Genomic DNA, 18398 nt, shown 5'->3' with positions numbered 1-18398 from the left:
AGATTAGATATGAAGTGGTTGAATTCCTTGTGCAGCCACAACCAGTAAAGTCTGAAAATGGCAGTGATTGTGATGGTGAGTCTCATTTCTAGTTTTCTGATGTAAGTTTATGTGAAGCAAGCTTTCAGAAATGTTCATAATGGCAAAGACTGAAGTTTCACAAGCTCAGAAAAGTTGACAAACAAAATGTATTTACAGATGTAAATGAGAGTCTGAAATAGTGATACAGTACAGTCTCACTTATCCAAGCTTAATGGGCCGGCAGAAGCTTGGATAAGCGAATATCTTGGATAATGAGGGATTAAGGAAAAGCCTATTAAACATCAAATTAGGTTATGATTTTACAAATTAAGCACCAAAACATCATTTTATACAACAAATTTGACAGAAGAAGTAGTTCAATACGCAGTAATGTTATGTTGCAATTACTGTATTTACGAATTTAGCATCAAAATATCACGATATATTGAAAACATTGACTACAAAAATGGCTTGGATTATCCAGAGGCTTGGATAAGTGAGGCTTGGATAAGTGAGACTCTACTGTATTTGTGTGTAAATTATCAATTCAATAAGAGTAGCTATCATATTGCTATCCTACTCCTCTACTACAAAAGTCCAATTGTTCTATTTTACAAAGGTATCTGACATTCCCACCCACCCTCCACAAAGTATTTTGTTGGAATTTTGTACCTCTGATTTTCTGACTGCACATCATGGGCCCTCCCTGTAAATTGTTGACATGAATCTGATACCACCTCTAGATCTAAAGCTTATATGAAGTCTGATATTGTATATAACAGTATTGGGGCATCATAGGAAGCTTTTTTATCTGCTATACTTTCAACTGTACTCATTGTTGATGGACTAGAATCATAATGGGCACAAACAGATTCCACAAGAAACACAATGAAATAAAATATTACAGTATTACCCACTAAAATGGAATATCCTCTCCCATCTAAAATGTATCATTTGTATATAATGATTTGATTTTTACATTGCAATTAATTAAAGATGATAATCCAGTTTCAAGAAAGATCCTTCCTATTAACATTATTTTGTTACACTTAACTGCAAATTGTGCAACACATTCATTATCAACTGGCATTTATTATTGAGTTAATCTTTCTTTGACTTCAGTTATTTCTACCTTTCAGCTTCTTGTGGTCACCATAAGATTATGTTTAATGCAATTTATTAATAAAAAACCTCCATGAAGCACCAATTATTCCTTATGAATAAAGAATGACTATACAGCAAAATTAATTAAACCCAGCACTGCAGTCATTAGACAGAAGCGACATTAATCCTTATATTTTTCATGTCTCTTGAGAAAAATTTCTGTGAGCAAGAGTTCAGCTAGAGTTGATTTTCTATTTTCAAAAAGATTACTGTGCGAATAGCGGAAAATGTCTGCTTCAAAAAAAATCTTATGATTATTTAACCCACATTTTTTTTTAAAAAAAATAACAATTTTGAAGTAAATTCTATTGTATCTCATTGAGAATTTCTTATATCATCTTCAGAGATGAGATGATACAGATTTCTATAAAGGCATTACAATACTGACAGTTTTATACCCATTTTCTAATTATACTTAACTGGAGTTCATCCTTTCTACAGTGAACACTCAGATCTGGGCTATTGTTTCCACTGAATTACTGTATAAGCCAAGATCTGTAATCTTGACAAAGATCTTTTGCATGGTCTGTCACTGTATTTGTCAATTTTATGGAGGCATTGAATATTTGCTGTTGTATGTTGGAATCTCCCCTGAGTCCCCTTGGGGAGACAGGGTGGAATAAAAATAAATAAATAAATAAATAAATTATTATTATTATTATTATTATTATTATTTTATTATGACACAGCAAACAGAATAGATATGCTGGATTTCGTATCACAAAATCACAAGCCGAACACTTCCCAAGTGTCTAGGACTGTGTGATGTATTTTCGGATGATGCGTGCAGATCCCAGTAGGGTGGCCTTTTGCAGTTGGCAGATCGTAATTTTGTCAATGTCTATTGTTTCCAAATGCCCGCTGAGATCTTTTGGCACGGCACCCAGTGTGCCCATCACCACCGGGACCACCTGCACTGGTTTCTGCCAGAGTCTTTGCAGTTCAATCTTGAGGTCCTGATAGCGGCTGAGTTTTTCCTGTTGTTTTTCGTCAATGCGACTGTCACCTGGGATGGCAACATCAATGATCCAAACCATTATTATTATTATTATTATTATTATTATTATTATTATTATTATTATTATTATTGTATGTATGCTCAATCTGTATGTATGCGTGAAGTCAGCAGAGAAGAGAATTGTGTTATGCATTATTACACTGAATGACATTGGCCAGTTGATTGTCCATTCACTAAATTTGGAGTCTGCTTTTCAAAGTGATTATCAATCCCATTGAACAGTTAAATATTATTATTCAAACCCTCAGAAGACCTCAAAGATTTGTTTTCTTTCACAGAGGTGTTTTCTTCTGTCAATAGGGAGATTGGCAAGGTGTTTGGTTTCCAGCATGTACCAGGAAGGCCATTCCTGGCAGAATATTTATTTATTTATTCATTTGCTCTATTTATATCTCACTTTTCTCTACCCCGAAGGGGGCTCAAGGTGGCTTACATAGAGGCAATTATTCAATACATTAAAACACATACAATTCCAAAAAATTAAATTAAATTTGATTAAAATGTAAACATATTAAATATTTTTTTAAATTTTAATTCCATATTAAAAGCATGCCATCCATAATCACAGTCTAAGCCGTTCCATGGTCATTCCATATATTCCAAATATGTTAATTGCACAGCACTATTCTTCGAAGGCCTGATCCCACAGACAAGTTTTTACCTTTCTTCTGAATGCTTTGAGGGAGGGAGCTGATCTAATGTCCCTGGGGAGGGAGTTCCATAACTAAAAGTGTAGTCAAATGCCATTGTAATTTAATCATGACATCCATTGGGAAAGGATGCCTACAACCTAAATCAAGCAGGCTCTATCTTGTGACGTGCATGACCAATGATGGTACTGGAACCTCAGTCCCCATCTACACTACCATATAAAATTTAGATTATCAGCTGGAATACGTGGCAGTGTAGACTAATACAATCCAGTTCAAAGTAGATAATCTGGATTTTTTGGTAGTATAGATTGGGCTTCAGAAACATGAGTGCAAGTCATTGCCCATTCCCTCACCTTGGCACTTGAGAATGGCATTTGATTCATTGTATTGTGCTTCTCCTCTCACTCTGGTCAAAATGGCTTCATCTAAAATGGCACACAGCTACATCCTTAGCTTTTCATCACACAAAACAAATAAAGTTAAAACAATGAGCTGTAATAAAAAAACAATAACACCTCCTAAACATGTTATAAAAACAAGAAAGGCAGTAAAAACAACTAAACAGCCCTAATCAGCTAATTAAAAGAACTTGGCAAACAAGATGGTTTAAAACTGTAATTGGAACAAATGCAGTGTTGGCACCAGTAAGCACACTTCCATGGGGAGGGTGCTTCACCGTTTGTTTCTTAGTCCCTACCATTAGTTGGCACTTTCATCACTAATAAAAAAGTTTGGTCCCATTGCAAGAGAGCTCTAATGCCTACTCAGACAACAAATCCCAGGATAAAACCATCCAATCAAGTCTACATAGGGACCACCAAACGCAGCGCCCAAACAAGAGTCAAAGAACATGAAAGGCACTGCAGACTAATTCAACCAGAGAAATCAGCCATAGCAGAGCATTTGAAGAACCAGCCTGGACACAGAATACTATTTGAGAACACAAAAATGCTGGACCATTCTAACAACTATCATGTCAGACTACACAGAGAAGCCATTGAAATCCACAAGCATGTGGACAACTTCAACAGAAAGGAAGAAACCATGAAAATGAACAAAATCTGGCTACCAGTATTAAAAAAACTCAAAAATCAGAACAGTAAATAAAAAGCAATACTCTGAAAACAGAGGATTTCCAGACATGAATCAACCAAGGGCAGTTAACGACTCTAAACAAAGGATGCCCCAGAGGCAGGAAGAAGACAGCAGACAAGCTTTTCAATGCTAATTAAAGTGATTAACTACACAACATTCACACTGACCTCTCTCACCCTAGACTTTCCACAGATATATATTAACCTCTTTGCTTAGTTTTCTCCATACCTCACAACCTCTGAGGATGCCTGCCATAGATGTGGGTGAAACGTCAGGAGAGAATGCTTCTGGAACATGGCCACACAGCCCGAAAGACATACAACAACCCTGTGATCCCGGCCATGAAAGCCTTCGACAACACATCCAATCAATGTCATGTAATTTCAGGGAAACCAGTTTCACTGCACAAGTGATTAGATTGACAGATCTGGAACTGGTTTCAGGTTCTTTTGTTAAAGTAACCACCTTCCTGGCCTGAAACCAGTTCCAGATCTGTCAGTCTAATCACTTGTGCTGCGAAACTGGTTCCCCTGAAATTGGTTCCAAGCTGTAGTAAATGGTCAATATAGAAGGGTCCTAGGATGATTTCAATAGTGGAACAATGCTGGACTGAAATGCAAAAAAGTACAAAGACTTGTCAATATGATCATTAACAATCAGTATTAACATCCTAATATAAATGAGCCAATTAACACATTTATTAATAGTACAATATAATTAAGGAAGGATAGTTTCCAGTTAAATTCAAATAAAATATCATGCTAGATCCCATCCCCACATACCCCATGGGATCTCCGCTTTTCCTTTTTTCCCCTTGTAAATTCTCATAATGTATACAGGCTGAGCATTCCTTAGCTGCTATGTTTAGAACCAGAACAGGTTTTGGATTTTTGAAATATATATTTTAATAGATTATTTGCACATACACAATGAAGTACCTTGGAGATAGAGCCCAAATCTAAACACAAAATTCAGTGATTCTTCATATACATCTTATACCCATAGCCTGAAGGTAATTTTATACACAATATTATTTAATATTTTTGTGCATGAACAAAGTCCGTGTATGTTGAACAATCAAAAAGCAAAGATGTCTCTATCTTCACAATCCAAGTGAACTACCTTGGATTTTGGAGACTGCCTTTCTAATTTCCAGATGAAGGAAACTCAACTAGTGTTGCAAAGTTTTAAAATGTTAATACTAAAAATTATTATGCCATTGTTGTTGTTATTTTCTACTACATAATGATCACTGCTATTACTATTAATCTGAACTATACCAACCATGTTCATAGCCACATGAAACATTCCCCTCTCTCCATTTTTCAACACTAAATCCCAGCATGGTAGATTAACATGAATATCTGTATAATTTATTTAATGTGTATATTATAAAAATCTGACATAAGCTACCTGGATTTGAAGAACTGAAAAATGGCAACTCTGTGCTCAACATCCTAAAAAGATAATCTAATACTTAAAAGACCATGTTGAGCTGTTAATAATAATCTTAGTTACTTGTTTGGATACTGCATTTGTCTGTTAATAACAATCTTGGTTATATGGTTTAGATACTGCTTCTCTGGAACATGAGAAAATCATGATCAATACAGGCTTGGTAAAATTTAGGTATCACAGCATATCTAATGCAGTATTCTAAGCATATTAATCTCAAACACCAGGAACAGCCTATGGTGTGTCTCACTCCACCTTCTAGTCTTAAATTTGATGGAATTACTATAACCTTATCACTGTTAATCAGTAAAAGCAAAATAACCACCAGAGGGAGACTAAGGTGTTCCATGAAATGAAAGAGGTCTCTGCACATCCAATGTCCCTGAAGTCAAAGGAAATCAAATACACTCCCACCCCCTCCTTTTTGGTACAAGTTCAGAATAATATTTGATGTTGTGTTTTATGAAATGAAACTCCTTCCTGGCATGTTCACTTGGGTTTACAAAGAACATTTTGCTTGGCATTTCTTTTTTTAAAACCTCATACACAACACCGTATGCAGCCCAGACGGTGTGGAGGGATTAATAGATGCACCTGTGAGAGCAGCCCTGTTTTAATTTGTTCTGATTTGGGCTGTGTAATGTCGGAGCAGTTCATTCTGGTTCCAAATGATTGGAACACACTCTGAACAGGTTGAAGGAGTGTAGCCTACTTTATCTTCCCTGGCACCTTCATCACAACATATGCTGCACCCTGGAAACCGAATTTCAATTCACGCTGATTTTGCAGCTCATCTCTGAGCATCAGAGTGACCTGTTGACTTCCTCAAATCTGCTATTTTTAAACTCATCCCTGAGCTTCAAAAAATACACTTCTGGTGGATTTCTACTCTTTCCCTCATCCCTTTCTCAAAATGCAGTAGTACCTTTCCTATAAAAACAGTTTCCAGATGTTTGAACACCTGATACACGAAACTACACATGTCTTACTGTCTTGACTTTGTATTAGAGCATATGTCAATGAGTCACTATTAATGAAGACAAAATATTATGATCAGGTTCATGTACAGGAAGCATTTTATGGCAACACTACTAGGTACATGGAATAAAATTGCCCCATATGGTAAGAGTGGGCTATGCATTTTCAGATGCCCTTGGCTTTCCCCATCACCCCAAATTGTTAAAACTGTTTTGACTCAGAGTTACACTTGAGAATTAAGGAACAGATGTAGCTTTAACTTCGAAAGGTTATGGCCACAGTTAAGGGATTGCTTCCTTTTGAATTATTCATCCAAAGGATCCTCTGTCGTCTTGTTTCTTTCCTTGGAGGGAAAAGAGAAGGGCCATATTTCCCCTTAAAGAAAGATTTTGATCAAGGAAACAAATCTTCAAAAGAAAACAGCAAAATTACAGAAAGGGCACATCATTATATGGCAAGCTGCCTGCTACTGGAGTTTTTTTTTTTTTTTTAAGATAGTCAGGACTCCTGGAGTCATAAAGCATTTGGCATTTGCAGTGCTGTGTCATCCTGGTAAGTCTTGTATGCAAGACTAATGGGAGTCCAATGGCAGATCTCACTATCAATATTCACTCATAAGGTGGTTCATGGTATGGTTTTGTTTTTGTGCTTGGAGTTCTCTTGACATTTATATAGCGCATTGAGCTTTTGGGGTCTCTCTAAACCAGAGCTTTCCAAACTGTGTCATGACACATTAGTGTGCCAACTAGACAATAAATCATATATACATACGAGTATATAATATAGCTGAAAGATTTTTGTGTTGTGTCTCCATATATTTCCTTATTACAATTTATGCATGTGTTTATATCTCTTATAAGTGGTTGGTTTAACCTCCAGTTTACTAGAAAAACTGAGTTACTGTGTCACGAAATGATGCATGTTTAAAAAGTACTGTATTTAATTGAATCTAATGTGCATCTTTTTTGGCTTAATTGCTTTGCCAATATTGATATGCACATTAGATCCAATGGCACATTATAATTGTGTGCCAAAAGGTGCCTTTGACCCTCCATCAGGCTGAGACTATCAAACTCACCAGCCTCTGCCTGATGGTGGAACAGGGGCTTCTGTCTCCAAGCCTTTCTCCTTTGCCTCCCAGCAGATCCTTTCCCAGACAAGAGAGGAGGATAAATCATGCCCGTTTCCCTACTCAAGCTATTTCTCCTTCATCCCCTAACCTGGGGATGGAGGAGAAATGGCATCCCTTTCCTTTTCTGGCAATTTCTCCCCAGTCTCCCAACTTGGGAAATGGAGGAGAAATTGAGCTACCTTCCTTCCACGGGAAAGAAAGAGAAGAGAGCTGAAGGTAAACCTTTGGAAGCCCAGCCTTTTTTCCCAGCTGGGCAGGAGGGAGTGAGGGAGGGGGGGGGGGGGTGGAGAGAGAGAAGACTCAGAAGATGAAGCCAAATGGAAGACTTTGGGACATGTAAGAAGTCCAGCCTTCTTCCCCAGTTGGGAGGGAGGGGATGGGCTAGAGGGAGAGGGAGAAGGCAGAAGCTGTTGCACAAATAAGCTACCACAAAGTGATTTTTCCCAATTCCTTCCCCTGAAATGGAACTACTATTGAGGGAGTCCCTTTCAAACATTAACTAGCACTGACCTTTCCTAGTAAGATCAGATTGGACTTTCCTGCCCCACTTAAAAACCTGCAAAGTTTTGGGGCTTGTAGTTCAGTGAGCCCAGGACTTCTCTTGCTGAGACTTGCTCTAGACTTTAGGATTCCGGGTCTCACAGTTATAAAATATAACATTTCAATCCTTAAGTGTCTTGATTGAGATGTTCTCAAGCAGGGACTGTATGTGTAACGTGATCCTATGAACAACCCTATAGTAATGTGGATTTCACTGGATACATGCCTCTGTTTTGAGCCTTCTTCATATGATCTGAAATGGATGTAGAAGAAAGATATGAGATGAGGTAATGTACTAGCACTTCTTTTCCCATTGTATGTTTCTATATCCCTCTGCATGTGCAGAGTGGCTGTTTAAAGGTTTCATCTGTAGGGATAATGTCAAGGTTTGAAAGTACAAACATAGAAAGTTTCTATGGGCAGGGAAAGCCCTCTGCGTATAGAAGATGAAGGAAATGATGATGGAGAACAGAGGGATGGCTTAACCCTTTTACTAATGCATTTATTCTAGTTGGGTTTAGAACACTTGCACAATGCACAATGTTATTGATCAGAAATATAAAAACATGTGTAGAGTTCTCTGTGAATCTGTATGCATTACCTTTCACAAGATCTTAATATATTGACAGATTCCTATTTACCATACTCCTATAGAAGGACCACACACGTTACTGATACTATTATTAACAATTTTACTACTACTATATTTTTAATACTGACACAAATTAACATTTAAGAACAAATATGCATATGGATTATTTTCTGCAAAGCAACTACTGTTACTGAAAATTTTCTCTTCTAGTAAAAAAAACAAAACAAAAACAACATCTCACCCTGTAAAGCAATTATTGCACTCCTTTATGAATGGACAACTATGAATTAGAGATCAGCATATGTTTAAGGAGAAAGAAAGAAGTCTCCCTAGGGTACCTACCAAATCATAGATTTTTCAAGAGACGTAGCTTTTAGCGTGTGCTTCTTAATTGGCAAACTGCTGGAAATAAATGGATCAAATGCTTACTTGCTACCTGAATTTTTATGTGTAATTAGCATAATTACCATTCATGAATTTTTCATAGGTCACTTCTCATACTTTTGAGATTTTGTATATGGATTATTAAATGTAAGGGCTGTACAAACCACATTATTATTATGCTTGATGGCAGGCTTGAGAAATTAGTCTGCAATCTACAAAGTGGATGCTATTACAAAAGATGGGAAGCCAGGGAACGGTCAAATGCAGAAGTTCCAGTGTAATCTTTTGCTCATGATCATGGAGGTTTGCCTGATGGTTGGAGAAGGAATCTTGACAAGATGCAATTCAGCTTACAAAGTTGTGAATAGAAACTGACAAGTGTCATGTTACTTTGGCTCTGCTGTTGCAACAGATACAAGCGGTTTGCTTTGCAGCAAATGTAGGAAGACAGCCTTAGAGCAGTTAGTAGAACTTGCAAATTCAAAAGCCACGCTTCCTCGTAAAATTTACAACAGTCAATGGACTTTGGCAAAAGGAGTATATACATATTCAAGAAGCATCTCCCTCTCTTTTCAAAAAATACATGCAGTACCTGTCCAGCAGGAAGCAGAAGTTGGACCAGAAAAATCATGTTGCTTCACTAAAGGTAAAATGTAGCACCTTGGTTGTATGCAAATGATCCTAAGTTAAATGCACTGGTAGACATGTCTGTTTCATTTGCAAGTCTAGCTCTGCAAACAGTTAATTTTTATTACATACTTTCCCCACATGGTTGTTGTTGTCATGTGGCTTCAAGATGCATATTACTTATGACCCTTAGATGAATCCGTTACGGGGTTTACACAACAAGATTTGATCAGAGGTTGCCTTCCTCTGATGCTGAAAGAGTGTTACTTGTCCATGGTCACCCAATCCATGGCTGAGCAGGAATTTGAATCCTGGTCTCGTAACGTCCTAATCCAATATTCAAAGCACACTTGCTCATTCCCCTCATGCCTATCTCTAAATATATTTTACTGTACTTTAAACATATTTGGATCTATTTTTGAGCCAAGAAAGACATGTGTACTTTAAGCATTATTTCAGGAAACAGCTTAGGTATAGGTTAAGAAAAATCAAGAGAAACAACATTTCCTATCTTTTTCTAGTAATACTACAATCACTAGAGTTACTTTCCAGCTTTGTTAAAAAAAACCCTATTGGACTCAAATGATGCTGTGCTATGATGAGCAAATTGAATAGAATGGTGTGAAAACACAGAGCATAGCACCATATGTCTAGTTCACTATTACTAAGCAGAATCTAATGGGCCACGTTCATGTGTGGGACTATTCTCTTTTTCCAAGATTTTCTTTGTGAAAATTGAGAATTAAAGATATACCATATTTATTTAATTGAATCTAAGGTGCCACTTTCCCCTATTTAAAGGGCTTCAAAAATGGGGTGCACTTCAGATTCAGAGAGCTCTTGCATTTTATGTTCTTGTATATTTTCCAATATGATTCATTTTAAATCATTGACCCACATATTGTTTACCTGTTTCAAAACACACCAGTTATTTCTGTTCCAAAATATATCAAACCTAAAGCATTTAATACACTCACATTCATAATGATATTAACTAGATCATCATCATCATCATCATCATCATCATCATCATCATCATCATCATGATCTAGGTGTTCATGACAAAACCCTTTCTATAATAAAAATTGGTTTTTTTAAATGCCATTTTAAACTGCGTTTTAAGTTGTGGTTTTATATGCTATTTGTTTAATTCAATTTGTGTTTTATTTTAGACTAGCTTGGGGACTCGACGGTGCCCAGGTTATTTGAGAATGGAACTGTTTGCCTTTGTTCCAAGTTTAGTCTCGATCCAGTGTCAGTTGGCTTCAGTTGGTACGGGTGAACTACAACTCCCATATGTAAGTCCATGGTCCATCCCCCTCCAAACAGTGCCAGGATGTAAAGTAGGTCATGGGGACTCGATGTGTCAAGTTTGGTCTTGATCAGACATTGGTGGGGGTCGCAGTGGTCTGGGGAAGTGAGTGATGGTACTGTAAATCCCATCATCCATGGTGCATTGTTCCTCAAACCGCAGCAGGACATAAAGTGGATGATGGGGTGTATGTGTGCCAAGTTTGATCTTGATCAGTCATTGGTGTGGGTTGCAGTGAGTGAAGGTACTGTAAATCTATCTTCCCTGGTCAGTTATTCCCTCAAACGACAGGAGGACTTAAAGTTGGCCACATTGCACCTGTGTATCAAGTTTGGTACAGATTCGTCATTCATGGGAATCACAGTGGCCTGTGGGAGGTGAATTGGATGAAGATACTGCAATTCCCATCGTCCTTGGTCCATCCTCCCCCAAACTACTGTAGCATATAAAGTGTGTCATTTGGGATATATATACCACATTTGGTTCAGTTCTGTCATTTGTAGCAGTTACTGTGGTCTCAAGAAGTGAGTGAAGGTAGTGCATGTCCCATCATCCTTGGTCTATCCTCCCCCAAACTGCCCCAGGACTTAAAGGGGTTCATGGGGGTTCTGTGTGCAAAGTTTGGTCCATTTCCGTCACTGGTGGACATCGCCGTGGCCTGTGGGGATCGTAGTGATTGAAACGGCATCAGGACATAAAGCGCATCATGGGGTAGGCTGTCTGGAATTGTGGGAGTTGGAGTCCAAAACAGCTGGAGGGCCCAAGTTGGCCCGTGCCTGGTTTAAAGGCTTTCATACAATCCTAGAGTTAGAAGGGGTGCCCAAAGGCCATCAAGTCGAACCCCCTTCTGCCATAAAAGAAGACACCATCCAAGCCCTCCTGACAGATGGGCATCCAGTCAAAAATACAATTGGGAGATAGAGTCCTAGATTTGAAAGGGGTGTCTGAAGGTCATCCAGTCCAGCCCCTTCTGCTGTAAAGGAAGACACCATCCAAGCCCTCCTGACAGATGGCCATCCAGTCAAAAATACAATTGGGAGATAGAGTCCTAGATTTGAAAGGGGTGTCTGAAGGTCATCCAGTCCAGCCCCTTCTGCTGTAAAGGAAGACACCATCCAAGCCCTCCTGACAGATGGCCATCCAGTGATAAATATGATTGGGAGATAGACTCCTAGATTTGAAAGGGGTCTCTGAAGGTCATCCAGTCCAGCCCCGTCTGAAACAAAGGAAGACACCATCCAAGCCCTCCTGACAGAAGGTCATTCCAACCATACATACGATTGAGACATTTATTTATTTATTTAATTCTGATATCTCTCCCCCGCCTTTCTGCAATGGACCCAAAGTGGCTTGCAAGGTCATTAAGCCACGTGCTAACATCCACCATATAAATAAAACATAAAAGTAACGTCAAACAATAGTAGTATAAATAAGACATAGCGGGGTTCAGTGGGGCAGGTGAACTACAACTCCCATATGCAAGTCCATCATCCATGGTCCATCCCACTCCAATCAGTGCCCGGATGTATAGTAGGTCATGGGGACTGTATGTGTCAAGCCTGTTAGAGTGAGTAGGCTGAAGCCTGCTGGTGGTAGTTTTTTGCCTCAGTAAAAACTGAGGGGGGGGGAGTAAACCATCCTTAAAAGGAAAGATTAAAAAGATAGTCATTATTTTCTCTTTAGTGTGCTGTGAATAGTACTGTGTCCCAATGAGCCAGGGAAAAGCTGCCTTCTTTGGAACAATATTGAGGAGGGAAGATGGCGTCCTTTTTTGGGGGCCTAGCAGGGCAGAGCAGCCTACAAAGGCCGAGACATGTCAGTAGAAGCGCTGAAGGGGGGTGAGGTGAGGGGGTAGAAGTTTTCATAAATATACCCGCAACCATTGTTTAAAAGGAAGCATTAAAACATAATTATTTCCATCATTAGTTGGATTCAGAATGCTGTGAATGTGTGAGTGAACTGTAATTCCTAGCACCCAAAGTTTTTTATTATCAGTATGCACAGTTGGCCATGTTGGGTGTATTTGGTCCAGATCCGTTGTTAGTGGGTTCATGGGTCCTAGGGGTTATGTGTGTCAAGTTTGGTCCAGGTCCGGCCTTCCTGGTGGTCCCAGTGGTATTATTGATTACAAAAGTGTAGGCCGAAGACTGTTAAGTGTACCAAAGCTAGCGTTGTTCTGAGGAGAGAGAGTAGGGCGAAGCCTGCTGGTAGTAGTTTTTGCCTCAGGGGTCCCAGTGGCCTGTGAAAGTGGCGGCCAATCAGAAAGCTGGCCCATATTCCGGCAGGCCAATCAAAACACTGGCACATACAAACATACAAACATTCACTTTAATTATATATATAGATGTACTTTTTGTTTTATGTTTTTAGGCACTTTGTACTGGGTATAAGATGCCCTGAGTCCCTTCGCGGAGATGGTGGTGGGATACAAGAATTATTATTATTATTATTATTATTATTATTATTATTATTATTAATTTATTTTTTAAAAATGAGTACTTTGCCTTTAACCATTCATTGGAAGATCAATTAGAACAGTCTACTTGCAAGAGTCTCTATATTTTACAGAGTCAACATTTGTGCTGGTGATCACAGCCAATCCAGATGGTACAATTTTTCCCTCCTGATATTTTGCCATGTAACACTGAAACACAAAATTAAGGAAAAAAAAGCAACAGAAGCTTTGAGACCACCACAAAGCAGTACATTATGCCTAGAGGATAAGCAATAACAGCCTTTTGAAAATGTTGATTATATCCAAAATGTTCAATATCATGGGCTTCAGCTAAAGTACTGTACTCAATTTGCCATTTCTTTTTTCTTTCTTTTTTAAAATGGAAACTGCATAACTCCAGAAGCAATCAGCTGGGTTGCTGGTTCAATTAGTTAATATCGGCTTCAGTTTTTCAATACTTCCCTCCTCCCCTTGTGGTAAACATTTTTGTGTGTCTGATCTGTAAAAAACAAGTGATGAGAGCTGGCCTCATTTATATGTAAGACACTTTGCCAAATGGGCTGAGAATTTAGAGGAAAATGAAAAAAAGGGTTCCTATACATCAGTGATTCCCAAAGTGGGCGCTACCGCCCCCTGGTGGGCGCTGCAGTGATCTGGGGGGTGGTGATGGCCACCAGTACGTTTGCCTTATGCATTAATACATATATCTTTCTGTTTAATTGCTAATAAAAAAATTAAAAATTAATTTCCAGGGGGCGCTGAGTAATATTTTTTTCTGGAAAGGGGGCGGTAGGCCAAATAAGTTTGGGAACCACTGCTCTACATGTTTCAGTCTGTATTGTAGAATGTGTAGGTCAAGAGATATCCTTTGAAAAGGCTGGTCAGGCAAGACTAATTTAAAAATATTATTATTACAGCTATTATATTTATTTATATCATATTTCTGCAAATAGTCTAATGTGACTTATTGCCGCTCTGAGGCCACAGAGTGAAGAGAGGGCAGCCGGGAAAACATAGTTCTATTGTATCTCCTGCAACATCACTTGGGAATCCCTCAATATATACAATATAATAATCTATAGAAAATAATAGCATTGTAATGTAATAATACTAATACATTATATATAATATAATAATATATAATAATATTGTGCTATGCTAATAATATAAAATATATACATATAATAATAATAATAATAATAATAATAATAATAATAATAATAATAATAATAATAATAATATGTAATACAATATAATACTACTAATAATACAATATAGTAATATATACAGTAGAGTCTCACTTATCCAACATAAACGGGCTGGCAGAATGTTGGATAAGTGAATATGTTGGATAATAAGGAGAGATTAAGAAAAAGCCTATTAAACATCAAAATAGGTTATGATTTTACAAATTAAGCACCAAAACATTATGTTATACAACAAATTTGACAAAAATGTAGTTCATTACACATTAATGCTATGTAGTAATTACTGTATTTACGAATTTAGCACCAAAATATCATGATATATTGAAAACATTGACTACAAAAATGTGTTGGATAATCCAGAACGTTGGATAAGTGAGTGTTGGATACGTGAGACTCTACTGTAATAATATATAATGATATTCTGTTTTATTATTGTATATTTGTATGTTGTATTTTTTTTTATTGTGAGCTGCTTTGAGTCTCCATATGGAGAGATAAAGCTAGATATATAAAAAATATAATAAATGCTTTCTTCTGCCATATTTTCAGCCTACTTGACTTTTGGACAACAGACAGATTTTCTTCCCCCTGCTGGAAAGAAGGCTTCTCCATGGCTGTGGAACTCCTTGCCAAGGGAGATTAGGGAAGCCCCCTCACTCATGTCTTTTAGGAAGCAGCTGAAGACCTGGATGTGGGCCCAAGCTTTTGGCCCATTTTAGGATACGAGTTGATATAACCTGATGTATTCATTGGATTAATGTGAAGTTGAATACAGACTGTCTCTGATGTTTGGCCCATTGCTACTGGCCCTGTTGTAACGGGCACACAGTGTTTTACTGTTTTAATTGGGTATGATATTGGTTTTTAAGTGTGTTTTACAATTGTTGGTTTTTACTATATTTTGTATTATATGTGGCAGTAATCTTGCCATTATGTAAGACCGCTCTGGGTCCCCTTGGGGGAGAAGAGCAGAATATAAAATAAATAAATAAATAAATAAATAAATTTAACTTTGGACCTTTGGATGGTATTGCGGCAACACACAAAACAACAAAACTAAACACCCCCAACCTCCAAATTTGACAACAGAATCCTTCATTCACGCCTCCAGGTTGAAACAACAAAACATTGAGTCACGAACCTCCACGGGATCTAATAAACATCAACACCCAAAACGTGCCATGTGCACTTACACAAAAAGGACTCCTTGCCCCAACATAACCATCTGCTATACACTGGATGGCACACTCTGAACAGGGGAGCTGCTTTCCCACGTAATGGCACCTTCCAGGCTACTTTACACCCTCCCTCCTCGAAAACAAAGCCGGGAGACGGAAAGGGCACTTTCCCTTCCACAAAACTCCATCCACAATATCCTTCCGCCCGAGATGTCACTCACCCCACACTCCTCCAAAACAAGGGCGGGAGAGGGAAGGCCCAGCTTTGCCTTTCCTCTCTATCTGTTGCTGCTCCTCCCGTGACGTCACTCCCTAGCCGACAACGGCCGTTGCCCGTGTGCGCCCTGCTCGCAAGCCCCGCCCCCTGGGAGCCGGAGCCACTGCTTCTCCTCCTGACTGCCTCCTTCCCCTCACTCGCCACCACCATCATCATCTCTCACCAGAGCACCCTCCTCAGCTTCTTCCCCAGGTCAGGGAAAAAGCCAGGCAACTACACCAACGACGAAGAAGTCAGAGGTACCTCCTTCAGACCAACTTGAATACCACTGAATAGCCTTGCAGCTTCAAACCCTGGCTGCTTCATACCTAGGGGACTCCATTGTTGGCCAACTTAAATACAATTGAATAGCCTTGCACCTTCAAAGCCTGGCTGCTTCATACCTAGGGGACTCCACTGTAGGCCAACTTGAATACCATTGAATAGCCTTGCACCTTCAAAGCCTGGCTGCTTCATACCTAGGGGACTCCACTGTAGGCCAACTTAAATACCATTGAATAGCCTTGCAGCTTCAAAGCCTGGCTGCTTCATACCTAGGGGACTCCACTGTAGGCCAACTTGAATACCATTGAATAGCCTTGCACCTTCAAAGCCTGGCTGCTTCATACCTAGGGGACTCCATTGTTGGCCAACTTAAATACCATTGAATAGCCTTGCACCTTCAAAGCCTGGCTGCTTCATACCTAGGGGACTCCACTGTTGGCCAACTTGAATACCATTAAATAGCCTTCCAGCTTCAAACCCTAGCTGCTTCATACTTAGGGGAATCCTCTTTATGCCACCTTGCATGCCATGAAGAAAACCCCACTAAGGACTACGCCACAGCAACCCGTGGCCAGGCACAGCTAGTATTTCTATAAAAGATTTAAAATTACAATGAATTATAACTACATAGAGAAATACATAGAATCCTGATTATTAGCAAGCATGGATATCCAAGGAAATATTCTTGCAAGCAGGAGACCACATTTTGCACATGCAAATTCTGTAAACAATAACACGCAAAACACATTCTGTCATACCCTTCTTGCCTTTGTAAAACACAAGTATACATAGCCCATTGTCTCAAACAAATAGGTTTCATTTTATTCTCTTTTTTCCACCTGGGATATTCACATTCTAACATACAAGTCAACTCTTGGAAGATTTCATTTGTAGACAATTATGCTATACAATCAGGATATACGCTTACCACAAGATCAACAGATCACAGTCACATTTCAGTGCTTTTTAGGGAGGAGGAGGAATAATATTACTGAACTAAAAGCACATTTCTCATCTTCCATGACAGTACAATAAGATAGTACTGCTATAATACATAATGTTGTGTCAACCAACTCAGCCTGTTTCTAGCTGAGAGAGAGGAATGGAAGCCTCTTGAATTGAATTAACCATGAAATTGAATCTTGAACTCAACTGAATACATTGCATTAAGGACAGCAACCATTAAAGCCAAACATGCATGACAAATAAACTGAGAATCTCAGCTGAGCTGTAGCTAGAACAATAGCAATGAATACCAATTATGGAAAAAAAACAGGCAAAACTAATTTGGGGAAGTACCTGGGCCTCCCATCACTTCATCTACTGTGAACATTAGCTATACTCACAAGCCACACCTTAAACACAATCACCAACATCTTGATCTCAACTACACTTAACAGTCAGAGGTAAGTCACACTGATGTCAAAGAAGGATCGACCTGATAGGACTGTAATGATTTATTTGTTTTGTTCTTGAGTACAAGGGAAAACCAATTCATCAATTTCCTTCCTGGTTGACAAAAATACAATGATTTCTACAGAATTTCTGAGCAGTATGCTTATTTGGGATTGGGAAAATTCATTTGTGGTGAAAGACACATGCTTTTTCTATCTGTATAACTTTTCCCCCCACAAACTGAATGAATTAGCAAATTGCATGAATCAGTAGGTACTGCTAACAATAAACATCTACCAAATATGCACGTTTAAGTGATTTTTTGTAATTGCTATCTAGAGTGCTCTGTACAGTATAACCCCTGTATCCATGGGGGATACAGTACCAGACTGCTTGGATATGGGAAATTGCAAATAGCCTACTCTATTAAAATAAAGGACTTTTGACCCAAGAATATCATATGGCATGCTGGAGGACTTAGGAAATGGCTATAGAAGGCATATTTTCTCTGATGTGAATAAATTAACCAATTGTTATGTGGATACTGGGGTTGTATTGTATATTAAAACATTTCCCTTGTTCTGAGGAAGTGCAGGGTCTCTACATCATTCACACACATTTTAAACACATTCACTCTCAAGATTGTTCTA

At 38.5% G+C, this 18398-nt stretch overlaps 1 protein-coding gene across 5 annotated transcripts in view; it reads right to left on the bottom strand.

Annotated features, from left to right (window-relative positions):
- The window catches only part of negr1 (neuronal growth regulator 1), a 695685-nt gene that overhangs the window by 407209 nt on the left and 270078 nt on the right, over positions 1–18398 (bottom strand). Inside the window, exon 1 of one of the 5 annotated variants that reach the window (XM_062978155.1) lies at positions 16034–16607. The exons of 2 other annotated variants lie outside the window; for them this stretch is intronic. In XM_062978155.1, coding sequence (XP_062834225.1) covers positions 16034–16245 — 212 coding nt within the window. In that variant the 5' untranslated portion in view covers positions 16246–16607. Of the gene's footprint in view, positions 1–16033; positions 16608–18398 lie in introns of those variants that run through there. 2 more of the 5 variants (XM_062978158.1, XM_016994868.2) reach the window with 2 other exon arrangements.

Source organism: Anolis carolinensis, chromosome 4, assembly GCF_035594765.1.
Source record: "Anolis carolinensis isolate JA03-04 chromosome 4, rAnoCar3.1.pri, whole genome shotgun sequence".
NCBI classification, from domain to species: domain Eukaryota; kingdom Metazoa; phylum Chordata; class Lepidosauria; order Squamata; family Dactyloidae; genus Anolis; species Anolis carolinensis.
This window is presented reverse-complemented; position numbering and strand designations above follow the sequence as displayed.